Source organism: Apus apus, chromosome 1, assembly GCF_020740795.1.
Source record: "Apus apus isolate bApuApu2 chromosome 1, bApuApu2.pri.cur, whole genome shotgun sequence".
Taxonomy (NCBI): domain Eukaryota; kingdom Metazoa; phylum Chordata; class Aves; order Apodiformes; family Apodidae; genus Apus; species Apus apus.
This window is the reverse complement of record NC_067282.1, coordinates 124,802,391-124,829,127: the sequence shown is the minus strand read 5'-3', so window position 1 is coordinate 124,829,127 and position 26,737 is coordinate 124,802,391. Positions and strand designations below refer to the sequence as shown.

General features: G+C 40.6%; 1 protein-coding gene across 5 annotated transcripts; it reads right to left on the bottom strand.

Moving 5' to 3' along the window:
- Positions 1-26,201, bottom strand: KEL (Kell metallo-endopeptidase (Kell blood group)). Of its 5 annotated transcripts, XM_051643284.1 has the most exons (20): positions 25,997-26,201; positions 25,745-25,897; positions 20,180-20,529; positions 17,957-18,098; positions 16,984-17,187; positions 16,242-16,366; positions 15,192-15,338; positions 14,087-14,149; positions 12,953-13,141; positions 12,397-12,542; positions 11,107-11,230; positions 10,087-10,197; positions 8,939-9,037; positions 8,403-8,480; positions 7,913-8,016; positions 6,432-6,542; positions 4,316-4,383; positions 3,919-4,076; positions 2,976-3,068; positions 1-1,715 (listed from the first exon to the last, which is right to left on the bottom strand). In XM_051643284.1, exons 4-20 carry the CDS (start codon positions 17,973-17,975, stop codon positions 1,539-1,541), a joined length of 2,016 nt encoding a protein of 671 aa, XP_051499244.1. In that variant the 5' UTR covers positions 17,976-18,098; positions 20,180-20,529; positions 25,745-25,897; positions 25,997-26,201; the 3' UTR covers positions 1-1,538. The 5 variants fall into 5 exon arrangements, with proteins under 5 accessions (XP_051499244.1, XP_051499235.1, XP_051499252.1 ...); XM_051643275.1 differs by lacking the exon at positions 20,180-20,529; XM_051643292.1 differs by lacking the exons at positions 20,180-20,529; positions 25,745-25,897; positions 25,997-26,201 and adding an exon at positions 22,602-22,699.
- Between the last annotated feature and the right edge of the window lie 536 nt (positions 26,202-26,737).

Sequence of the window (26,737 nt, the reverse complement as noted above, 5' to 3'; positions counted from 1 at the left end):
TACACTAAAATAACTTTTATATTACACACAAGGTCTGGTACAGTGTTAATTGCTATTAGATACTAAAAGAAATTCTGGACATGTTGCTAGGACAAAATTGATTAAACAAGCGGAGGAATACCACGGTTTTTTCTCTGAAGCAAACACTTTATTAATATTGTAGTTAATTAATGAAAACCAAATATCTGAACAGCCTGTTCTTGGAAAATATTTTGCTGCATTGGTCAGTATTTGGAAAGGATTAACAGTTATTAGGATTTTTGCAATTTTTAGAATCCTTGTACTGATGAGGGATTTTTCCTCTTGCTATTATCTATTCTGCAGACAATCCCTAGGCAGCCAATATAATAAGTAAAATAAAAACACTCCCATCATTAAGAACAGTTTGAAGAATATGCAAAATGTAGGAGTATTTTGTATACTTATTATATTTAGTAAATTTTAGAAAAATTGTATACATTTTCTAATTATCAGAACCTGAAATTGATGTAATTAAGTTGTTCTTGAGAATGTGTATTAAACCCTTGTACTCCTACCCTAAAATATATTACTTCTTACTCTCTTTTACCTCTAACGTAAATTAATACATAAATTTCAATTTCAAGTAGAAAGTAAAATCCTACAGGAGCTTTACTACTCTATTTGGATGGTAAATATTCACAAACTTTTTAGGATTGAGTGAACCAGGTTCAGGATCCAGAGAAGTTCTTGGAATTCTAATTGCTGAGTCTTCAGAAACTTCTAGAAACCCTTGTGACAGTCTCATACTCCACCCTCAACCATATCCTCAACTCTAAATAGAGACTAAAAAAAATATAATCTTGTTGGAAAAGAAAGGAAGAAGAAAGATAATCTGTTCTCAGCTCCTAATCTCTCTCCCAGCAATGGGGATGCTTCTCTCTTTCCTCTTTTGCCTTTTAGGAGTTTTGCCGATTAAACAAAAACAGAACAGGGAAGGCCTTCAGTAACCTCTACTATTAAGTGATTTATCTTTCAGCCTAGAAGCTGGAGCCACTGAGTCTTTCCTACTACATCTTTCCATTTCTTGGCAGAAGAAGAGGAGTCTTTGCTCTTGTAAATTACATGTGGTAATTTACAAGTAGTAACCTATAGGATTTGCCTAAGAGCCAATATTATATGAACAAGTATTAGAGCTCCACCTTATTGCCCTGACCCTTCAACATGACTGCAAGTCTGTTGGAGTAGACAGGGAAATCCACTGAACAGAAGGACTTCTAATGTAGCAGTCCTGTTGACAGCTCCTCAGAAGTTGTTGCCTAATAGAGACTTACTACCTTGGGACATGCTAAACTCCAGAGTTGTCACATCTGGGACAGACTGCTGAAAACAGTAAAACAGTAGAAGAAGACCCTTATGAGCTCAGTTTAAGAACTTTGCTACCATCAACTGCTGAGGAAAGGATAACAAGAAAAGGATGGCAGAGGAGTGAATAAGAGCACCCTGGGGGCCCTCAGAAGGTGGTCATACTTTCATAGGTCAGACTTTCCACTCCCTGGGGTCATATCTCTCAATGTAGATTACCAGATGTGGCACTTTTTGTCTGGGTTCATTGGGGATCCACTGGAACAGTGGAAGTGCTTGGCAAAGTCCTGACTATTGCTGACAGGCCCACAGACACGAAGTGGCAAGGGACTGTGTGGATCTCTGTTCAGGGAAGACTGTAGTCTCTCAGGATCCTGGTATCCACACATTGCCTGAAGGGAAGCAAAACAGAAAAGTCAGTTTGGCTGAAAGTCCTCGTGTGAACAAGAGTTAAGGCTCTTCATGCCTCTACATGTGACTGAGGCTGCTGGAGTAAACTAGGACATACACAAGGGTGCCAACAATGTTCAGATCTTTACCTTCACCAGCACTATTTCTGACTGTTTTCCCTAAACATCTCTGTTCCAATTTCCTTACCTGGCAAGCCATCTCCTCTTTTTTCTATATTGCATAGTCCAGAACATAGGGAATTTAGACTACCTTGGAGTTTAAGCTCATGCAACCTTAGACTTAATCTAATTTAATGGTATAGATGTAGTCTCTGTGTCTAGATTCAGCTTCTTTAGCGAAAAGAAAGAAGAGCACTTACACAACATCCCATTACTACTCAAGAGACTGGGGGGAAGGTTAGGTTACTTCAATGGTGTTAGACTGGCAATTCAAGTCTTCACTCTTGTAATTAGTCTTTATTCATTGACAAAGGAAGCAGTAGCAGGCAGATAGCCTCCGAAATGCAAATCTTGCCACTAAAACCAAATAATCTGATTTCAGAACTACTTTTCTACACACTGCTCTGACCTAATGTCGATACACGCACAAAAATTTTCCCTTTGCACAATTACAGTGACTTATAAGGATGTGACTTCTCTGAGCATAGAAATCCATTCTCTGTCATGAGGAGCTCAACTGCACAGATTTACACAAATCCTTAAACCAAATTCCCACAGAAATTTTAAACTATGTGTGTGTGTACTTCTAGTCCTTTATCTCTAAATAAAATTCTAAACTTTTTTTCATTATCAGTCACTCAGAATGACATGACATCTAGTTATTCACCAGGACAGAGAGGCAGATAATGAAGAGATGGACAGATATGCTCCTTTTTGAATAAAATGCCACTTTTGGTGTGTGAGGTTGCTCACAACAGCAAAGAAGTACTCAGAAGTCCTCGCAATGAAGCATGCTTTCCCTAACACTACTTGCCTGCTACAGCTTAATTTTGGTAGATTTCAGAGCTTTGTAAAAGCCACATTTTCAGAGGTCTTTTGTTTGCTTTGAGATCCATAACAGATTAGGGTCCCTATATGTGAATCTTAGCGTTCTAAATTAGAATCTGGATCTCCCTAAAAAATTGGTCATGCCCAGTTCTGTGAAGAGGGGGAAAAGTGATTCAACATTGAAAAAGACAAACTGAATAATGTGGAAGACAATGGAGAGTGAGAAACACACATAACTAGCCTAGAATCCATTACATGAGCAAAACTGAGGTAGAAAAGCTGGTCATGTGAAAGTCCAATCTCAGGTAAATCCTCTTCTTTGTGTTTTTTCATCCAATTCTTATAGGCCTATGGAGAGAATAAATTACTAAGAATAATAATAAATCCCCCTTCAGATGTCCCAAACCCATGTCTTCTGTCCATGAAATATATCAATATAATATGTACTTAATAAATTAGCATGCCTGTATCTCTCTCTCCTCACTCTGAGGCTTCCTGCTGCTGGCCATGACCCGGCTAACTCTTAAGATGGGAGAATCACAACATAACTCCTTTGCTTCCCATTTCAAACACTACCACCCACACTTAGTCATCATAAGAGGAGATGTGGTGACTGCACTATGAAATAATAAAAAATATTTTCAAAGGAAGTCACACATAATTGAATAAAAATATTCAAAACCTCCCAACATTCTTTGTGTAAAAATGTAGCACGTACAATCTGAGACCTAGACATCTCAGAGCACCCTGCACTCAGTAATTCAATAAACTGTTGAACTACTGCATGAGGAAATAAAAAATTCTTTCTAGACTAAAGTATTGCTGAAAACATTAATATGGAGTAATTTTACCACTACACAGAATTCTGCTTCATGTCTCAGCTTAGTTCCCCAGGTATAACATACACATATACATAATAACATGCTTTTTGTATGCATGACATAAATGGAGAAATACAGGTCCACCCCAGAACTGGTGAAGGGAAGAAGTGTTCTCACGTGGAAGTAGTGAGGTTATGAGCAAAGCTTTATGAGGATCCTATGTCTGGAATAGCAGACAACTGCACTGACACAGATATGCAAGAAATCTGGAACTGAAGCAGCATGTAGGAGAGGGCTGCAGCAGAGCAGCCTTTCAACATGGAGGTTGTGTTTTATGGTGAGACTATGAGATTAGAGAAGTAAGTAGAACACAGTACCTGGTAAGCAATGGTGAGCCCTCCAGTGTCAGCCGTATTCTCCAACAGTGTAAAAGTGCCATTGACATTGAAGCCATAGCTTTCATACTGTTCAACCAAGCAGTCTACAGATTTCTGTAGTGCACTCCTGTTACATGTCGGACAGCCCCCAGGCAGCACTGTAGGGAAAAAAAATACCCTAGAAAGTAAACATATTTCTGGCATTCACCTGTATTCCTCACATTAATCACTGAATCTTCTTAGTAGTCAGTACGGCATGGAATGGGTTTTCCCTTAGCTTCATTTTATTAATAATATATGTATACAGCAATATAGGAACCAGGATTTAAGATCCTCTGAGGGAAAGTACTGCTGAGGACCTATAAGAGTAAAAAAAGACATCACAGTCGGTACCCACCATAGCCATAGAACATATGAAGAAGTTCATGTGCCATGAAGACCCCAATAGCTCCAAAGTTCACAGCACTGAAAAAAACCAAAACAACATTAAAAAAGTGTTTTTGAAAAGAAAAAGAGGGCAGGTGAGCATTCATTATATCCACTGAGTGCAACTGTGGGCTGAATAGGAGCATTCTACTCTGAAAGCATACAGAGGACTTTCTTTTTTATTGTTTCTCATGTGGTACACGCTGTGAAAATGAAAATACAAATGTAAATTACTGATGCTTAAAATTTTGCTATGGGTTTGTGTTAAGTATTCATACCTAATAAGCCATCATATTCATGAAGAGACTGTGATTGAGATTTGGCCTCTATTAACTCTAATGACAGGTACTGTTGTTGAGATTTACCTACTCATTTAACCTTATTTACCCACTACTGGCTAAACCGCACAAACATTTAGTGCAATGGTAATCATACAAAAGCAATCTTGAAACAGTTGTCCAGCAAAAAATTACACACAAAACTGGCAAGGTATATTAAAATTGTGACGGTTTGACTACAATTACTCTGTTCTAGCATTGGTTATCTCCCTATATAATCAAGAGGTTCTACCAGGTAACTCCAGTAGTTCTTTCCAATTACAATTTCTATGATTCTATGCAATGAATGTACAAATAGTACCCAAGTAAGACTACACTCAAAGTGCATTTCCACAATATTAAATGATGGGCTCGTTCTTTCTTTACATGCACAGATTAACGCTGCTGAAGCATGAAATAATTGTGTTAGAACATCATTACACCACTGAACTAGGTAGGAAGTGACAGGAATAGAACAACTCAACTTCTCTTAGAACTGCTCTTTCAGAATTTCTGTAGCTGGTAATTTCTGATTGCTGCCCACAGAAATTGTGGATGCCTCCTAATCGGAAATGGTCAAGATCAGGTAGGATGGGGCTTTGAGCAATCTGATCTACTGAAAGATATCCCAGCCCATGGCAAGAGGTTGGCCTAGATATCTTTAGAGGTCCCTTTCAACCCAAGCCGTTCTATGATTCTATAACAATTGTACTGCTTTTCTGACTTCTTATTTTAAAAATTATCCTCAGTCATCTGAATTGGCTTTTGTCCAAGTTTAAACTTTGGAACATCATCTGAGAAAATGCTATTGTGCTAACCCACAAAAGGTCATTGAGTTTGACTTACCAGTCTACTCAACTGGGATAACAGTAAGAAAAATGTATTTTACCAACACTGAATACAAGAGGAAGAAGAAGCTGTAGACACTTTTTCAGATAGGAGGACTATGGTGACTGCCCATACCACTGGAAAAAATATTTATCTTTTCTTCTTTTTGAGGTGTCCTTCATATCATAATGAATTCATCAAATATTGCAAGCACTAGAAGATATCATGCCACTAGTGCTAGAACACCATGAAGAAAATAAATACTTTTAACTAAAATATACTTCAGCCTATTGCCACTGCGTGAGCTTATCATCCAGTAATTAGGAAAACTATCTCCACATTATCATGTAAAAAATGACATAAAGTAATATTTTGAGAGTCAACCGTTTTAAGTGCTTTTAATGGCATAAAAACATTACTTAACAGATCCGTTCCATATGATTAAAGAACCAAAGTATAACAGTATGGTCTACAGAAGCGTCATCATTGGAGGGGAAGACTCAGCTTTAAAAATGCTTATTTGAGAAGTGTTCTTTTAAAAAAAGGAAGAGAAGAACTGTGTTTGATCCATTTGAAAAAGACTTCTCACAAGAAGTTGCTCTCTGAGGGTCCATTTTTTCTGGGTTAGATTTCAGGAATTCTTGGAATCTAGAAAATGTGAGGCAAAGGTGAAATGTCTTCTTTGCCTTTTTGCTCTGGAGTAATATACTTGGCTAACTCAGTTTCTCCTAGATTCTGATTTTGCGGAGTTGATGATCACACTCTTTCAGAATTTATAAGGCAGTATCCATCTGGTTTTAGAGAAAGCTATCTCCCTCCCTTTACTGTGTCACTCCAGAATGAAGTAAGAAAAAGATGTTGAAGAGACCCATTCAGATTCTTCCTGAAAACATGGTGCAGCCAAGGGACTACACAGATTCCACCTTTGCAGCCCCTCCATACCTGGGAAAATTCATATGGAAAAAAGGGCTGCGAAACATTCCAGCTGGAAAGACCACCACGTGATGCCTTATTGAGTAGTATGAATGCACAGTCCAGGGGGAGACATGCCAGCTAGAAGCAGAAAAAGAGAAATGAGAGGATGTATTGATTCCTTATGTCTTGCTCCTTTTCTCCACTGAAATGCAGTGCAGAAATGGTCTACTCAGTACCTAACTGTTCATACAACGGCAGCGAATGATGAAACACACATTAGTAAATAGCGTTAGCTAAAGGTGTTTGAAACAAATCTTCACTGGTTTACAGATTGTCAGAGCTAGTAGCTTACCTTTCATACACATGAAGGGATTGACCCTCACAACTTCCCTGTCAAGTGAGTCACAATTAGTAACCTCCTGTAAAGTCCTGCACAGAATACTCTTCAGGCAGTGTCAGGTCCCAAGCATGCCTGTCAATGCTCTGCCTTCTGAAGGATCCTATGTCCTGCCTTTGAGGTGACTCTGCCAACAATCATGTCATCACAGTGCCTTGCTGTTTGCTTTACTGCTAAGTCTGGGAGAGTCAGCTGTCTCCTTTACTAAAGGGCTCATGGGAAAAAAGGTTCTTTTTTCAGATGTCTGGAGCTCCCTTCACAGTGGTGATTTGTTTTGGTAGCATGAGCTTATGCTGAATACAAAATAGGCTGCGAGATTCAAGGCTTTTTTAAGCAGGATGCAGCAATTGCAGCCTTGCAGCAAGGAAGGACAGCAGCATCTTGCCTTGAATTAGAAAAACTGTCACCAGCAGAGAGGTGCTTATGCCCCTCTATTTGGGACTGGTGAAACCACATCTGGAAGTATTATGTCCATCTCTACCCTTTCAGGTAGTTGTAGAGAGCAGTAAGGTCTCCTCTCAGCTTCCTCATCTTCAAACTAAAAAATTCCAGTTCCCTCAGCTGCTTGTGCTCTAGACCCTCCACCAGCTTCATTACCCTTCTCTGAACACACTCCAGCACACAGTCTTTGAGGGGCAGCCTCACCAGTGCCAAGTACAGGGGACACTCACTTCTCTACTCCTGCTGGCCACACTATTTCTGATGCAGGCCAGGATGTTGTTGGCCTTCTTGGTCACCTGGGCACACTGCTGGCTCATATTCAGCCAACTGTTGATCAACACCCCCAGGTCCTTTTCTCTGGGTAGCCTTCCAGCCACTTTTCCCCAGCCTATAGCGTTGCATGGGGTTATTGTGACCCAAGTGCAGGACATGGTGTCGGCCTTGTTTAACCTCATACAATTGACCTCATCCCATCAATCCAGCCTGTCCAGATCCTGTTATAGAGCCTTCCTACCCTTAGGCAGATCAACACTCCCTCCAACTTGCTCTAGCTGATCCTGCTTTGAGCAGGAGAGTTGCACTAGGTGGTCTCCACAGGTCCCTTCCAACTTCAGTTAGTACATGAGTGTGTGATTCTGTTATATTTTTCAGATCAGTACCTGACACTTACTTATCCTGTGTGCGATGCTGAAGGAGTTTCAAGTAGGAATTTTCCCTCAGTACATTCAAGCAAGCCACCACATTGAGGAAAAAAGTGTCTTCATTTATCTCCAACTGAGGGAAAAGAGAGGTAATGTGACAGGGCAGTTCCAGGGTTCATCAAAAGGCAAACCAATGGAATGTTTGTGGTTTTTTTTCCTTTCCCAGTTCTAAAGACCTTAAGTTTAAGATATGACAGGAATGTTATCTGCAAGCCAAACAGAATGTACAAGCAGGTCACAATCAGTGTCTATCAGGCCAGCCACTTTAAATAGGAGACAGCACAGGCAACAATGTAGGAGCAACAAATAAAGGTTCTCTGGGTCCATATGTTCCTAGAAAATTAGCAGTAGGAAATGTGCTCTGCTCTAGAGGTCACAGCCTCTTTTAGCAGCAGGCAAGATAGCAGTTGGTACAGGTAAACTGCTAATAATGAGTCAGGATTGTTTACATTAGCTCACATTCTGGTATTCCAGATTCACTTTGGCAGTCTGGAGTATATGAACTGGATAGCCGATCTCCACTTGTAATTTGGAAACCTAAAATAATAACAAAGAAACAATCAGACAGAAACATGACCAATAGGAGGCTTTACATTCTACAAGTCTTTTTTAAACTCTATTTCTAAACAATCTAAATATGATCTGTGAATCAGCCCTTCAAAATGTCAGCTACTCTGTTTCAACAAGGCATCTTCTTCATAGATTTTTAACCTCTCTAGGTATATACAACTGAATTGTATATCAATACAACTAACTCAGAGTATCCATGGACAAACACTGAGCCTTTCTATGCCTGCATATCAACATCTGATTACATATTCATGATGGCCCTTATTTGCCATCATATTGATGGCCACCTACCATTTTCAATGTCTATTGAATATTGTGTGCCTGTAGAGAAGGTATGAATACATGAGGGTGCAGGCCCCTTCCACTCCTTCTCAAAAGGTTTCAGCAAAAGGAAGGCCTCAGTAACTACTGCCTTCTGCACTCACCAAGACTTTAGCCCCTTGGCGGGTCTGTTCATCCATCCACTCCAACTGATTCAGTTGGCCATAAAGGGCATCTCGGATCTCAGAGAACATCTGATCAGCCTGCCATGGAGAGCAGAAGGTACAGTCAGAACTGCAGAAAAACGATTTTCAGGCTTAGCTACCATCTTTCTATGTTCCAGCAATTAAACTACAAATAATTGGAAGAAAATTCCTCTTCTTGTGATGAGAGAGGAGATTTCAGTTTCTACAATTATTTGGGTTTAAGATATTTGGCATCCAGTGGTTCTTCACAGGTCTCACCATTCTCTCCCACACACCTTTCCAACTTGTCTCTCACGGTAACTAAACAAGGAACAATTCTATTTCATTCAATCCCTGTTAGGATAGGAATGGACCAAATGATTGCCACACATCTTCATTTAAATGAAAATTCAGTATCCGCAAGTATTTCATGCTGGTGTCTTCCTTTCTGAAGTTATGGCAATCTGAGTCTCTTCACAAAATTATGTTTTGTTCAGCTTTGTGCTTTACTACACACAGTCTTAGGTTTTTCCGTAACTTTTATTGGGGTTATTTACTCTTGTCACTTTATACATTACAATTTAGTTCTAAACCTGGCAAAAAGGAACTCTCATCATCAAAGGAAAAAAAATTAAAACTTTTCCACACTGCAGGCAGGTGTTATTTTACTGTGAATCTGCTCAGAATCTGATTTATAATCTGATGACACTGATTTATTTCTTCACAGCTGGTCATATGTTGGCTTAATAGCTTGGCAATTGAAAAATATTATTTAAATATGTCAGATTGGTGATGAGTATTTTTAACACTAACTCTCATTCCAGGATGAACACAGGGTTTGCATGCATTTGTAGGGCTGTCTTAGGTATTGGTGCTGCACATGTGATTTTGCTAACAGATAATAACTGGTATTTTATCATTAATTATTCTAGCAGTGACAGCAGTGCCTTGTTCTGACATCTTTCCCCAAAAAGGAGAGGAAGTGCATAAGTACAGGAACATGTAACCTACCACGATTTTGCTGCTTTGAAGTGGTCTTAATCTGGCAAGTAAAAAAAAAAAAAAATAAAAAAAAAAAATTAGAAGAAGCTAAGCTCTTCTTGGGTGTTGAGAGAATGAATACCTACACGTTTTTTGGTCTGCCGAGGGAAAAATTCTTGCACAAACATCTGCCCTAGAACTGGTTCAAAGAAAGAGCTAGTATCAGTCAAGCACTTCTTCCAGCGCTCAGGTGGGAACTGTAAGAACAGAGAAAGAGAGACACATGAGAGTGAGGACAAAGAGATAGGAAGACAGTAAAAAGATATGTCAGTGTGCAGTCAGTAGAGTATACCCTGCTATCTAAAAATTACATCACTTAATGATATCTAGCCCCATTTAAGTTACCTCAGAAAATGTTAATGAAGTAAAACACTGAATATCTTTTTTTACTTCAGTAACTTTCACACAAGATGAGGATTTATGTTCTAGCTGAGACAAATGCACAGAAGGTCACCATCTTATGAGGAAAGGCTGAGGGAGCTGGGTCTCTTTAGTTTGGAGAAAAGGAGACTGAGGGGGGACCTCATCAATGTTTACAAATATGTAAAGGGTGAGTGTCAAGACGATGGAGTTAAGCTTTTTTCAGTGAAGACCAGTGATAGGATAAGGAGTAATGGATACAAGTTGGAGCATAGGAGGTTTAAGATGAATATCAGGAAAAATTTTTTTACTGTAAGAGTGACAGAGCACTGGAACAGGCTGCCCAGAGAGGTTGTGGAGTCTCCTTCGCTGGAGACATTCAAAACCCGCCTGGACACCTTCCTGTGTGATGTACTCTAGGTGACCCTGCTCTGGCAGGGGGGTTGGACTAGATGATCTTTCGAGGTCCCTTCCAACCCCTAGGATTCTATGATTCTATGATTCTATGATCTACCTGTTGTTCCCTACCCCATGATACAGTGCACTTGGATCTCTAAAGGTGTGTCATATCCACTCCTGTATTTATTTGAGAAAAAGGAAACATTTAATGGCCTAGTGAGAGTGGTTTTCCTCCCCAAATCTAAGAAACTCCATCTAGACAAGGCATCCAGAGAGCATCCAGAAGGCATGGCCTAGGGTGTTCAGATGCTAGGGAGGCTGAAGAAGATGGCTGAAGACTAACTCACCATTCTAGATCCCATTTTTCCATGAAGAATCCTAGATAGCTCCTGGCGTGCATCTTGGAATCGACTGTCAAGGGCTGGGGAGAGATTCCCAATCAGACAAACAATCATATAAATGTGAAGAACCCTGTAGGAAAATGACATTTTAAAAGACTGAAGACTGAAGTCTGGTCATTATAAACACAGAGGTGTGGCAAATGTCAGAGGAATAATTTGAGGTAGAGGAATCCTAGAAACCTGAAGAATGACAACAAAGTATTCTGAACAGGCTATACCTGGGGCTATCAAAGGAGGATGATCCAAAGAGTCAGAGTCAGCCATGATTTGACACAAGACAGTCAGTCTCTCCCCAGAACACTGTTAAGACTTAAGGGATAATTGCCTGGTAGAGAACATGATTCTTTATGGAAGGTAGGAGAAAAAGCATTTTAGGACTGGATGAAATTATAGAATATTTTGAGGGGTCTGTGGAATTCTGTGACACTTATTATGGGTTGTTTATAAGAAGAAGCAAAGGCAGGGAAAGGGAAAGATCATGGTGTGTTGGTGGGACCATGCAAGGGAAAATGGAGAGGAAAGGTGGCAAGAGGGAATGGCTGAGCATAAACTTGTGGCTTGCCAAGACATCTGTCTGATTGACACGGTCACCACAATCTGTTGTATCTTATTAAATTCTGTTCATATATCACATTCTACTGTCTGTGTGTGAAGATGAGACTGAATACTGGAGAGACAAGGAGTCTGACTACTGGAGAGTCTTCAGTTCAAGCTAGCTGCCAGAAAGACCAGGGATCTCACAGTTGTGTCCTGGAGAGACTAACGGTTTGGACTTGCTGCTAGGGAGATCTGCTTACATATGTGTTTTTAACAGAGAGAGAGCTGAGCACCAACAATTTAAGTAGAGTTGCAAGACTCTTGGTCTTATCCAGGTTGCCAGCACCTGTGGACAGCAGGGGATCTGGGGCCACCTTCTGGACAGACTGAATATATAAGATCAGCTATTTTGTGTGTATGTATAAAGGTTTCACTAGTATAGACCAATCCTGATCAGCTGGAGAGAAGGAATAGGATCCAGCTGCCTGAGCTGTTCATGTTTGTATGAGTGCTTAGGATGAGTGGGTTCCAGTAAAGGAATTGTGTTCCATGTCTCATGATCTGTGTGACACACACATATTTATAGGTCATATTTATTGGATTCAGCAGCCTCTAAACACAGACCCCTTTAATTTATGGTACCTAAAGTTAGTATTTCTTGAGTTGTTGACAACTACAACCATAGATATTGACTCCTACCTTCCCTTTTGCCATTGCTGGATAAGCTGTGACATGCCTCTTAAGTAATCCATGTCATGCACTGCAATTGGCTGAGAGAGGTTCATTGGCATAGGATGGAAGACAGCCTGGAGACACGACAGCCAGTCAATAGCAGGTGCCTTTTCCTAGAAGTAAAACAAAGCTTGCATGCTGAACTATGAATCTAGAGTGACTGGTAAGAAATCATAGGCAAACTGGGATAGTCTCTCTAATACTGTTAGGATATAATTTCAACACATTAAGCTGTTTTAATGATATGGATATAGATTATAGGAGTAAAGGAGAACTGACTTTTTAAAACTTGAATCAGCACTGGGGAGGGGAGAGAGTTGTAGGCCTGAAAAAATTTCCAACTGCTGCCAATAAAAAACTGTAAGTTAATGGGTTGTTTAAAGCTCAACAGACTCCAAGTGTAAGTTGCAAGAAAATGGTGTCTAAACAGTGTGACTCATATCTCTTTCAATCTGGATCTTCAGAAAGAGAATGTTACATGTAATTACGTTGCTCAAATTCTAAGGCATAGATGGATAGATACCTGTAGCTCCCTAATGGTAGTACGAAAGAACAGCAACCCCCTCTGCTGTCTTTCCTGCAGTGGGGTGACAACTCGCTGGAGGTTAGAGATGAAGGACAAAGTAAGGGAAAAAGAGTCAGGGGAACCATCCTGTGGGCCTCCAAGTAGGCCCTCCAGTTTCTTCAAATATGAGAGATACACACGGAGAACCTGGAATACAGGAGCATATGACCAGTGGGAGAAACATGACTGAAAAATAGTCACATCTGTTCATCCATCCAACCATCCATCTTGATCATGTAAGTTTCAGTCTTTCAAAACCACTGCAGCCTTGTCCTTAAAACTGCCTTCTTCACTGCAACATCCTTCATGTGGAATACAGTTTGCCAAGTACAGCTGTTCTCTCAGTGAAGAACACTGAATTCCCAAAATGACTTTTTTTGTCCCAGCTTACAATTATTTTAGATACCAGAATCAGTCATAGATCTGCCATCTCTGGACTCAAAGGAGAGAGATGTAGTGACATAAGTAGATAGCATGGAGAGAAAATACCAGCTTCTTGCTTCAATGTTCATGACGTATCAAAGGAATTCTTGTGATGGGTAGACAGACTTATTGAGGACTACTCTAAAAAAGTCAGACTGAGAAACTGAAATCTATTTAGTTTTTATAAAATTCAGACAAATAACAGAGTCGTGATGAAATTAACTTTTTGCAGTAACTCCCAAGGTCAAAGAGCTTGTTTCCTCAGCTTACATTAGAACATTTAAAAATAACTTTTAAAATGTTAGCTACCCTCACCCCAACACATGGATTTTAAGTTATAAACCTTTACTTTGGAAAAGAGTATTTTTTTTTAATATATCATTTAAATATTCATTCAAGGTGAAACCGATAGAGAAGCCTGGGTTCGTATTACTTTGCAAATACAAATTAAAACTATAATATTCTGTTTCTATACTAGATGTTTTAAATCTGGCATCTGACATTTTGCAAACTGTCTTTTTGGAAAAGTAGAGAGATTTGTAAATAATTCTTTCTGGACACATGTTCAGAGGTCACTTACTGTAACCCATGGAAACAGACCACTCTGAATCAAGGAGATCCCTACACCAAATAGCTATTTTTACCTTTCATCAGCCTCTGATATGTTACCTCAAGATAATTTTTCTCTTTGAATTTACTCTCAGGTGGCATCTCAAACTCAGGATGGTCAATCTGCAAAAAGGAGTAAAGGAAAAATATTGTTATTTCCAGAAACACTGGAAATGTGTCAATATACTCAACAGGCTTTGTTAATTTCTGTATCACAAAATTTGAAATGTTAATAAACTGCTTTTACTTTGGAAAAATGTGTGCTAAGTAATTGTTGTGGATCCATCATATCCTGCAGCTTATTTACAAACCGATTACAAATCTGCAGTGAGTGATACTGAAATGGAAACCATGTTAAATACTTCTACATGGTTTTGGCTGGGATAGAGATAAATTTCTTTGTAATAGCTAGTATGGGGCTATATTTTGCATTTGTATTGAAAACTGTGCTGGTAACACAGGGATGTTTTAATTATTGCTGAGCAGTGCTTACACAGAGTCAAGGCTACTCCTGACATTGTCCCACCAGCAAGAAGCCTGGGGGTGCATGGGAAGCTGGGAAGGGACACAGCTGGGACAGCTGGCCCCAACTCACTAAAGGGATATTCCATACCATATGACAACCTATTTAACAATAAAAGTGAGGGTGAAGGAGGTTGGCCAGGGTTGCCATTGCTTAGGAACTGGTTTCTCCCTCCTTTTCTGTCTTTCTACTTTATTTTTCTCAATCCATGAATATTCACACTTTTACCACTGAATTTTTCTCCCCATCCCATGGGGATGCTTACCAGATCTCAACCACAGCACAGAAGTGCAAAATTCATTGTACACTACACACATCAGACACTTAGCACTTAAAGTCCATTATTGTGCTAGCTATACCCATGAACATAGGAAGAATCAGACCCTTCCACCATGAAGTACAATCTACACTGTCAAGTAGAAGAGATGAGAGAAAGTAAGCAATTTATTCTTTCTTATCTGCTCATTTTCCAGAAATAAGTGCTTTTTATTAAATAAAATCAAGAAGTTTGCTGAAATGTAGGAAAATTTTCTTCAGAGAAGAACACAGGCTTAACGTGGGCAAGCCTGGGTCTCATGGGCTGTTTAACTGACTCTTTATTCCTAGTGCTTCAGGATAATTTTCTTTCTTTAGTCTACTCACCTGAATAATGTTGGTCTCATGGTCAAAAGGACCAGGTCCCACCTGAACTCTGAAAAAGGGAAAGGTGCTGTATCTGCCCATGAGAGTCTGAAGAGTTTCATTAAAATTTTTTGCTTTCCCCTCACCTGTGATATTCCATCCACCAACCTAGAGAGGGAGAGAGACAGCATGACAGCAGGGAAAAACACAAATTTTATTCATATTTACAAAATCTTTTTTTCATTCCTATGAACTCGGTCATTATGACAACTAAGAAGCAACAAAACAAATAGCAACAGGAGAAACGCTTGAAGATTTTTATATACCCTGTTGACTTTAAAATGACCTGTCACTTTCACATAAGCAAAGACACGAAATGCAAAATTACACAGAGAAAAGAGATTATAATTATCGAGAGAACAAGGTGTCCAGGAAGACAGCAGGAGGAGGAGAGACAAAAGAAGTCTCCGTTTTCTAAAGCTGTTCAGAAGGACAACTAGGGATTGGGGATTACAGGTCTCACCTCCCTGGCAAGCAGATTCATGGGTGGGTCTACAGTCACTATTCCTTCTGGTGGAAGGTTCTTCATCATCCTTGAAGGCATGGCATAAATGCTCTTTGCTGGCAGGAAGAAATACAATCCTCCCTGGCACTGAGAAGAGTCTCCCACAATGGACAGAGAAGCATTTTCCTCTTTAAAAGAGCCCCCTTGAAGCCTGAAGTAGTGGATTGCCATCTGATCTTAGACAAAAAATTCACCCGTTTTGCAAGATCTTCCCTGATATCCTATTGAACCTAGATTAAAGTGTTCCCTCTTTGCATTTTTGGTTGTTTGACAGTCTTAGCGTAATATGTAAAGCCATGAGGAAAGATTCAACTACCTGATGTCAGAAAATAAAATCTTGAAACAACATTTAAAGCTAGAAGATTTACACTTAGAAGTTGTGCTGTGAACCATGCTTATCTGAGTGCCAGATGCTAGCAAAATTCCATCATGACCCTAACTTCACACTTTCCTTTCACCTGCAGGAATTATCTTCTGGAGGGAGAGGAAATAGCACAAACATTCACCTGATTTAGGAGATCCTTCAATGGTTGAGTTCCTTGGGATTCTATCTGTTGGGTATCCATGCAGGAGCGATAGAACCGGATTGCTTTCTCTTTAGCTGAGCCTCTTAACCCAAACTGGGGGCTCTCTGAGGAAAACAAACAAACAAACAAAAACCAAAAATATTTAAAACTACAAAAGTAGTTAAAAAAAAAAAAAAGGTGGGGGCAGTATTAAACCAGACAAAAGTTGTAAGAAAATATTTGACTGCATTTTGATTCATAACAATTTAGTAAACACATCCATACTTCCTAAAACCATTCAAAGCAAGAGATCTTCTAGTGCCATGACTATTCCTGAGGCTAAATAGGTGAGTTTCTTTGGAGGGAAACAGCAGCACAATGGGAAGGTGGTGCATATCTAGGCTTCAGTCCCTCATGAAGTCAGGACACATGACCAGAGTGCCTATTCAGACAAGCATACCAAAAAAGGATCTACTTCTACAAGGCAACAGAAAAAGATTTTGGGTTTCTGTCAGAATTTTAAAGTGTGACTTTGATCTGTTATACTTGGCAAGGGGAACTGAAACGTTTAAAATGCAGCTATTGTAATATGATATGCTCAAGAATAAATCTGTACCTGCAATAGGAGAAGGAAGAAACTGGGCTCAGTCCCTATTAGGAATGATTGTGCTCTCAGGCCTTGATATCCTCAGCTCTGACTGAGGAAATTGCTTAAGTTAACACACCAATCATATGTCCCTACCTAAAAGCCTTTTCAGGATCAGCTGGTTTTCTTCCAACAGCACATCAAATACATTCAGTGATTCTTCTGTGGTTCTGCTTGACTGTTTGCCTTTCCAGCTGCCACAGGCATACTTGTAGAAATCCACACAGGGGTCTACAGTGTCATTCCTAGAATTCAGGAGTCTGGCCAACAGTGTAAGACTCGGCTCAACATCACAGGATCCTGGGTGGGAAGTAATAGGAGAGAACTGAGCAGTGACAGTGGAGAGTGAGAACAACTCCAAACAAAACAAAACTAAACTAAACTAAACTAAAACAAAGTAAACTAAACTAAGCTAAACAAAATGTCAGGTTAAGAGTCAATAATGTTTCTTTTGGGGCAGAGAATGTCTGTATCCACCAGTATAAATGTACCTTCTGTACTGAGTGCATTCAGTATGTGTTCCATAAGCATAAACATTTACACTTATCATTTTGCAGACAATTTAAACAATTTTGAAAGGCAAATAAATATTTTTGGTTTATGCTGACAGCCGCCCCATTAGAAAGACTGTGTCTTTTATCTACAGTATGACTGCACTGCTCTGTGCTAGAAAAGTAGGACTAGACGTAGTGAGTCAGAGATGGAAAGGTGGAAGAGGAGCTCCAAATCTCAGATTCAGTCCAGTTTCTTGGAGGTGACTACAGTCAGAGCATGACACGATAAGATGCAAGACGATATAATGATGCTCTTCCTCAAAACTGGGGCCAGGCATATTAAATAGCAGGCAGAGGAGGAGGACAGGTGTGGGGATCTCTCCCCACTATGACCCAAGGAAGAGGCAGAACTGTGTACCTTTTTTACTACTGATGTTATGATTCTTTGAGATTCTGAAAGTCTGATTCTTAACACAGATACTAAGCATAATACACAATGGAGGCAGATAGGAGAGAAAGGCATCTTACAAATAGGGTGGATAAAGAAGCAAGGAAAATTATATACTGTATTATACCTAGACTACAAGTCATCATGATGTAGGTGATAAGTAGTGTAAATCCAAGGAGAGTACTGAGAAGCAGTATACACAGAAGTAGGCTTTTCCCCTGAAGACATCGTTTTTTCTTTGCACCTGTTCTCAGCTCCTGGTCACAGGTCTGAAGAGAGAAAAATGAGATGAAAAGAAAAAAAAAGTTACCTGTCTGTTTGTCCATTGACTGCAAAGGAAGCTAGATGACTATGCTACTTTTTGTGTCCACTGCTTCTACCTACTTTGATGTACATAAGACTGGAGAACAGAAGAGAACAGACATGGGAATTGATGCTGATAATATTAAAAAGGGAAAGAACTGAAAAAATGAGAAGTGGAATAACTTAGTAAGAATATACAGTGAGAAAAAGGAGGTAAAAGGGAAAAGAAGAGGAATAGAGAAGAAACAGTATAGCAAAGCAAGGAGTGAATCTCATAGGTGTGAAAGCTGATGGAAGTGTTACTTGAGAGACTGACGTGCCAGTGTCAGGGCCTGGACTATACTGTCCCCACAGCCTCAAGTTAAGCTCCCTGTGCTCTAGGCTGGTTCTCTACTAAAAGAAAGCTTTTTAGGAAACCTTGACAGGCCTTAGAGCTCCTTGAGAAAGAGCTAGAAACAGTGTTGGTTAAGGTGTCCATTCTTCACTTTGCAACTGCTTTTTTGCAGCTCTCATGCTTAACCTCCATCTAAGCTATGCTGCAGCAGTAGCCATGCCTATGGCTGGCCATGTACCCCAGTAATCTGGATCCTGACCTTAAACCTACAGGCTTGCTTCTGCAGGTTTGACCTTGGACCTGCCTCATCACAATGGACTTTCCTGGCAATTTATACTCTTGGTTGGCCATAGCTGCTCTCACCAAATCAGCCTTACACCCCTCATACTGTGGGGGTGCACACCTTGCTGGTAAACTCATTACTTCTTGTCTGCCTATCATGACTCTCAGGTTTTAGCTTTTCTTCCCTTGTCTGCCCTTGTTGCTTCCTTACACGCAGCAGCTAAACTGCATTTGTCACCACATTCACTATCTTCTTTGCTACAAATCCAGAAAAACACATCTTTACAAAAATCACAAGAATAAATGAAGCAAAATCCTACAAGAATTAAATACATCACAGCATATAAATTTTCACCTGAGGAAAGGTGAAGAAAATGAAAGAGCCAGAAGAAGGACCCAGGGAACTATAGGCCTGTCAGCCTGACCTCAGTGCCTGGCAAGGTTATGGAGCAGATCATCCTGAGTGCCATCGAGTGGCATGTAGAAGACAACCAGGGGATCAGGTCCAGCCAACATGGGTTTAGGAAAGGAAGGTCTTGGCTGACCAATCTATGCCTGGGTGACCCACCTAGCAGATGAGGGGAAGGCTGTGGATGTGGTCTACCTAGACTTCAGCAAGGCCTCTGACACTGTCTCCCACAGCATCCTCCTGGAGAAGCTGACAGTCCATGGCTTGGACAGATGAACCCTTCACTGGGTTAAAAACTGGCGGGATGACCAGGCCCAGAGAGTGATGGTGAATGGAGCTGCATCCAGCTGGTGTCTGGTTATCAGAGGTGTCCCTCAGGGATCAGTGCTGGGCCCAGTCCTGTTCAACATCTTTATTGCCGACCTGAATGAGGGGATCAAGTCTACCCTTAGTAAATTTGTGGATGACACCAAGCTGGGGAGACTGTTTATCTGCTGGAGGGTAGGAAGACACTGCAGAGGGATCTGGACAGGCTGGGTCGATGGGCCGAGGTCAATGGCATGAAATTCAACAAGACCAAGTGGAGGGTCTTACACTTTGGCCACAACAACCCCAGGCAGCACCACAGGCTGGAGGAAGAGAGGCTGGAGAGCTGCCCAGCAGAGAGGGACCTGGGGGTGCTGGGTGACAGCCGGATGAACATGAGCCAGCAGGGTGCCCAGGTGGCCAAGAAGGCCAACACCATCCTGGCTTGTATCAGGAATGGTGTGGCCAGCAGAAGCAGGGATGTGATTCTCCCCCTGTGCTCAGCACTGGTGAGACCTCACCTTGAGCACTGTGAGCAGTTCTGGGCCCCTCACTGCAAGAAGGACATTGAGGTGCTGGAGCAGGTCCAGAGGAGAGCAATGAGGCTGGTGAGGGGACTAGAGGGAAAGTCCTATAGAGACAGGCTGAGGGAGCTGGGGTTGTTTAGTCTGGAGGAGAAGAGACTCAGGGGGGACCTTCTCACTCTCTACAACTACCTGAAGGGAGGTTGCAGTCAGGTGGGGCTGGGCTCTTCTCCCAGGCAACTAGTGGCAGGGTGAGAGGGTGAAGCTGCTCCAGGGGAGGTTTAGGTTGGATGTTAGGAAGCACTTCCTCACAGGTGGGGTGATTAGACATTGGAATGGACTTCCCAGGGCAGTGGTGGAGGCACCATCCCTGGATGTGTTCAAGGACAGGCTGGATGTGGCACTTAGTGTCGTGGTCTGGAGATGTGGTGGTGTTGGCCATAGGCTGGACTTGATGGTCTCAGAGGTCTCTTCCAGCCTTGGTGATTCTCTGATTCTTTGATTCTGTGTAATCATCTGTCCTAATATACTATGTACAATTCCTGCACAAAAACATGACCAAAACAGAAAACATAGAAATAGAAAAACAGACCTCATAATTTTATATCTTTCAAATGTGTATTTTATAAAATCATTAACAGAAGCCTCTCAAAAGCATGTGTCAGCCTACTTGACTCATGGAAACTGCTAACAAGGGTTAAATACCTAAGTGCATTTCTCCCTTTAAAATCCTGTTCTCCAGAATTCTTTAGGCAGGATACAGGATAACTAAGTGAAGAGCAAGTACATACAAGTTAATCCTGGCATTAAAAGCTGCTGATTACAGAACATGATCATACTGGCAAAATAAAGTGTAGAAAATACAAAGAAGGAAATGTAAATTCCTTTCACATGTCCCTGTAGTTAAACACTTTAGCTTTTACTCCTCAGGTAGAAAATCAGTGTCATGACCTAACAGTAAGACAGGGAAGGGAGTTAAAAATAATTGGCTGAAAAGGGAAGAAATAAAAATATTCTTCAACATGCAAGCCCTCATCTCTCAACATTTAGGAGAGAGTGAATGAATGACATTCACGATGCTCCTGACTTCTCTGTTGCAGTACACTTCTTGTTTTTCTCATTGATAATCTGACCTATCCCTACTTTTTGTGCCCCATGGAGCATGAGGAATAAATAAGAGGAGTCAAGAGGCACATGCATGTCTGCAAGGCTATGATATTATTGGCATCACAGAGACATGGTGGGTGGAGTCCTATGACTAGAGTGTTGGAATGGAAGGATACAGGCAGGGAAGACATGGAGGGGAGGTCACCCTCTATGTCAGTGACCCAGCTGGAGAGCATGGAGCTCCACCTGGGAATGGAGCCAACTGAGAGCTTAGGAGAGCAGGGACAGGGGACATTGTAGTGGGGGTTTGCTACAGGCTACTGGACCAGGAAGACCAAATGTAAAAGGCCCTTTTTAGACAGATAGGGGTAGCCTCATGTTCATAAGTCTGATATCTTTTGGAGGGGTAACACAGCACGGCATAAGCAATCCAGGAGGTCCCTGGAATGTGTGGATGATAAATTCCTTCTCCAAATGATAAAGAAGCCAATGAGGAAAGGTGTTATGCTGGACCTTGTTCTCACCAACAAAGAAGGGCTGGTGGGGAATATGAAGCTCAAGGGCAGCCTTGGCTGCAGCAACCATAAAATGGTGTAATTCAGGATCCTTAGGGCAACAAGGAGGGTGCACAGCAAGCTCACTACCCTTTACTTCAGGAAAGAAGACTTTGACTTCTTCAGGGATCTGCTTGGTAGGGTACCATGGGACAAAGCCCTGGAGGGGAGAGGAGCCCAAGAAGGCTGGTCAATATTCAAGGATCACCTCCTCCAACCTCAGAGGCAATGCATTCCAACAAAGAGGAAGTCAGGCAAAAGTGCCAGGAAGCCTGGATGGATAAAAAAGGAGCTCCTGGAGAAATTAAGACACAAAAAGGAAAACTACAGAGGGTGGAGGCAAGGACAGGGTAGCCTGGGAAAAGTACATGGGAACTGTCCAAGCAACCACGGATCAGGTTAGGAAAGTAAGAAGTAAGGGTTTAAAATGGAAGAGGGTGGATTTAGGTCTAATCATTAGGAATAAATGAGAGTGTGATTCTATGATTCTGTGAAATCTAGCCAGGGACATCAAGCGCAAAAAGAAAAGCTTCTATAGGTATGTCGGTGATAGATGGAAAGTGTGGGCCCTCTCCAGAAGGAAACAGAAGACCTATTTAGCTGGGATATGGAGAATGCTGAGGTACTCAAGCCACAAGTGCTCAAGCCACACCACCCAAGTCACAGAAGGCAAAGACAGGGACTGGGAGAATGAAGAACAGCCACAGTACGGTGGATCAGGTTTGAGACCATCTAAGGAACCTGAAGGTACAGAAGTCCATGGGAACTGATGAGATACATCTGCAGGTCCTGATAGAACTTGCACATGAAGTTGCTGAGCCACTATCCCTCATATCTAAGAAGTTGTGGCAATCTGGTGAAGTCCCGCTGACTGGAAAAGGGGAAACATAATCCCCATTTTCAAAAAAGGGAAAAAAGGAAGACTCGGGGAACAACAGGCCAGTCAGTCTTACCTCTGTTACTGTCAAGTGTTGCCTGGAGAAGAGAAGGCTCCTTAAGGAGAGAGACCTTAGTGCAGCCTTTCAGTACCTGAAGCTGGAGAGGGACTTTCTACAAGGACATGTAGTGATAGAATGAGGGGTATCAGTTTAAAGCTGAAAAAGCTTAAGTTTAGGTTAGACATTAGGAAGAAATTCTGTAGTGTGAGGGTGTTGAGACACTGGAATAGGTTGCCCAGGGAAGTTGTGGAAGCAACACCCCTAGAAGTATTCAAGGCCAGGTTGAATGGGGCTCTAAGCAACCCGGTCTGGTGGGAGGTGTCCCTGCCCATGGCAGAGGGTTGATGAACTTTAAGGTCCTTTCCAACCCAAACCATCCTATGATTCTATGATTCTATGAAAAATTTGCAATTTTGCAGTTCTTCAGTCTCATGTTATCAGAGGACATCTGTTTCTCTCAAAAAAAGAGTGCTAAACAGACATGGCTATGGAGATACTAATAAAAAACTAGTATTTCAAGTCTATAACTGCAATTTCTGCCAAACTTCATGTTAACAGTAGGTCTGTATCAGGACTATACATTATGTTCCTTTTGAAATAGAAAATGCATCTAATTTTATTTTTAAAAAAATTTGTAAGAGAACTAGACTTTCCCCTCAAGGCTCCAATAACTACAGAAATTCCTTGCTGAGAACCACATACTTCAAAAGAATAGCATAATCCAAAAAGAAAAGATGGAGGAATGGAAATTGGTTGTGTACCTTTACTTAGAAATTTAATTAAGGTCTGTATTATGTGAGTCATAATGATAAAAAGTGTTCTTCAAACACTTCATTTTCCATAAAAAATATCTTTCTAATCTTGCCTCTGTTACTGGGGCTGGATTTGAGAGAACTTGTGGACCTACACAAAGAGAGAAAAAAGAGGAGGCCAGTTTTACTTAGTTGTCTTGTATATCTTTTTCATGACAACAGCTTAAAGAAATCTAGAAAAACACCTGCTCTATCAGTAACCTTATAAAATTACTAACCTTGGCAATATCCCTGTCAGATTCTTTATCTAGTATGAATTTAATTTTTTTGCCACAAATGGACTAAGTGGTTCTCAGAACTCAGGCACTGAAATACAGAGCCCTTCCAAATTCAGTGAACATTGGCCAAGGAAGTGTGTATTTAACTAGATGGAACTGGAGGTGGAATAGAACAACTTCCAGGGCACTGGATGCAGAAACACTACCTAGCTTGCAGGAACCCAAATCACTGTATTGTTTTATGTCTTGAGTCTTGGTTGCCTCATCTAGCATGCTTCATATAAAAAGACAGGTTAATAGTTTGAGCAAGCCTGTGGGAAAGGATAAAGAGCCTTTTATCTCCAAAGAGCTTTTTCATATGGACCCCACTTAGGAGTAAGAAAAATCATTAGTATTTGTATGAGATTGAAGATGAATGCGTATTGCATTAGTTTCAGTTCTTTCATGCTTTTAAGAATGTGCAGGTGCTCAAATGTAAATGGCTTTGCTGTAGCTGAGATCAAATGTCTGTAAAATCACTGACTTCTAATTTTTACTGACTGTAAACTGTCACTTCTCATTTACACTGAATGTAAAAATTGACTTCCAATTGTCCTCAATTATAAAATGAATAATTCTGAATTTGTGTACTACATAAATAATCCGATTCAAATGCAAGCATGACCTAGGTTAGCAGAACCTTTAGTTAGCACTAAAGCAGGAATCATTCAATGCAACTAAATCAGCCAAAGAATTTTATTTTCCTTCATAACCTCCTTCCTTCTGTTTGCGAGCCATTCCTGAATTCTGCATGGAGGTTGAAGTTCCTTTGCCTAATACTTCCTCACCTTGCATTTTTCCAGTGTTTAGTGCTGTTCCAGATAAAGAAGCTTCTAACTTTTAGGAAAATTAAGTAAAATAAACTAAAGAGATCAAAGGTAGGGCAAGCTTGTTTTATTTTTCATAACTATTTACTAGAAAATTTAGGGGTATTATTTCTTAGCCAGCAGACCATTAATGAATTACTGACTTTGGCTGTTACCCAAATTGTGTTTATCACATTAGTCATGTGGATGACATGTTTTCAGACTAATGCCCCGATACTCACATAAATTTCAACATATTCTTACATTTATCGTTTGTCAGCAAAACACTTAGGTACATAAATTGAGCACATTAAATGCCATTTGAGAAATAATACTTTAGCCAGTGTTCAAAATACAGTCCCTGCTAACGTGAGACACTCTACAGAAAGTTTGCTGAATGATACTGTAGACTACTAAAAGTCTGAAGTTTAACCATGGCCAACAAGTATTTAAAATTATTTTGTTGTCTGATCTTTATCACACAGAAATATGAGAATGAATATATAAATCAAACATTTATTTAAATTCTTCAGCCAGAAAAAGTCAGACAAGGCAAATATAGTGGCTATCTGCATTACCACCCACAGCTCTTGCAACACTCAACAGCTCTCAATATAATAAAAGATATACATTTCTTTTTAAATAATATTTATTTACATAGAAAATTTTACTTATCACTATTGTTATTGAATTTTTTGTACATTTGAGTAATCCTGAGCTAACAGTTCAGTCAATGCAATTTGTCCGCATATAAGAAATTAACACTTTAGTAGTTATTTCTATAAGGCATCAAATTAGGAAAAGAACACCACGCTACACTGGGAGCAATTAGGCTTACTGTGTCATTCTCACGTTCAGAAAACTATGCCGTGTTTACCCACAATTGCCTGTGGAGAAACAATTTGCATGTTTCCACGTAAGTCCTTTATTAAAATAATTTGTTGAAAAAATGGGGATACAATAAAAGATACAAATAATGAGATTATTACTGTTGTTGTTGTTATTATTGCTACTTGTTGGTCAGTGCTTAAACAGATCTGAATACAGCCTCAAAATGGCCATTAGGATGACTAACAGGATGGGGAAGGACTAAATAATCACACATCCCATGTAATTAACCCTGAGACCTGGAGGAGCCTCTTCTGGATACAAACTGTCAAAAACTCCACTGATCCAGTCCCCTAAGGCAATAAGCAGCAGTTGCGTCAGGGGAAAAACAAAACAAAACAGAGGGGTGCAACAAAGGTACCTCAGCAGACTGCAAGACAGACCCACTTCCTTACCTCTGGAAGAGTTGTCATCCTTGTCACTGAGCAGGCTTTGCTCCTGTGGTTACCAGAGTTGTCAGCTCTGTTTACTTGTTTACTATCAGTCTGCTGTGCCAAGCCTCCCTCCTAAGTTCAGAGACAATCTCTTCTTCCCAGCTTGGCTGTTTGCTGCGGGGAGGGGAAAAGAGAGGAAAAGCTCTGAGAAAAACGCCCTTAAAGAAACTGGGAGGGAGGGAAATTGATACATTTTTGCAACTCTCCACCCACCTTCTCTTCCTAACACCTTTACTGCTCATAAAACTTGCATTTTTTGTTCCCTTCTGACACTTCCTGAGACTAATGTGTCTTTCTGTCTCTTGGAGCTGCACTGAAATATTTTTGAACAGAAGTATGATTCTCTATCTCCCCATGCCTCTTCTCAACTATTTGCTTCTTTTCTCTCCAATAGCTTTGCTGTCCTGCCCACCCAACAAGCCTGTGCTTCTCTGATATTCTCACTGCTGCTAGCCTGTTTCAACCTGCTGCTCTGGGGCCTGGAGGCCTCTGCCTTTTGAAAGATAACATGTATTATGGATCTAGTGCTCCTCCTCCTGCAAAAGAAAGGACAACATGCTAACTTCCTTTCTCTTATCTTCTCCAAAAGTCCATTCACAGGGTAACACAAATTCAATTCTGATTGTTTTTCTTTTGCATTAAGACGCATAAAAGAAATAATTCACTATTGATTCTACTTAAAATTGCTTGCTGCTTCCCAGGTAAATGCCAGCCTGTGTGTCTTTGCTTTCTTAAGGATGCACATTGAAGGATTTTGGGAGGCAAGTTTCTCTGCTTTGAGGACTGGGAACCAGGATCACTTCCCCAAGACATAAAAAAATGAGTAGTGGATGTTGGAAGCTGAGAACCTTCTCAAGTGGCAGCTAGGAGCTGAGAGGGATGGTGGAGACCAGTTTGGTGTCAGCTTCCAAAATGCCTGAAATAAGCAGAATATCAAAAATGGTTTACCTCACC

Excerpts from the sequence above, each read along its gene's own strand:
- KEL (XM_051643275.1), bottom strand. Across the intron at positions 15,339-16,241 it reads TGAAGGATCTCCTAAATCAG|GTTGGTGGATGGAATATCAC; the intron begins GTGAATGTTTGT and ends CTCCCTCTCTAG. Across the intron at positions 3,069-3,918 it reads GGCTCACCATTGCTTACCAG|GCCTATAAGAATTGGATGAA; the intron begins GTACTGTGTTCT and ends TTCTCTCCATAG.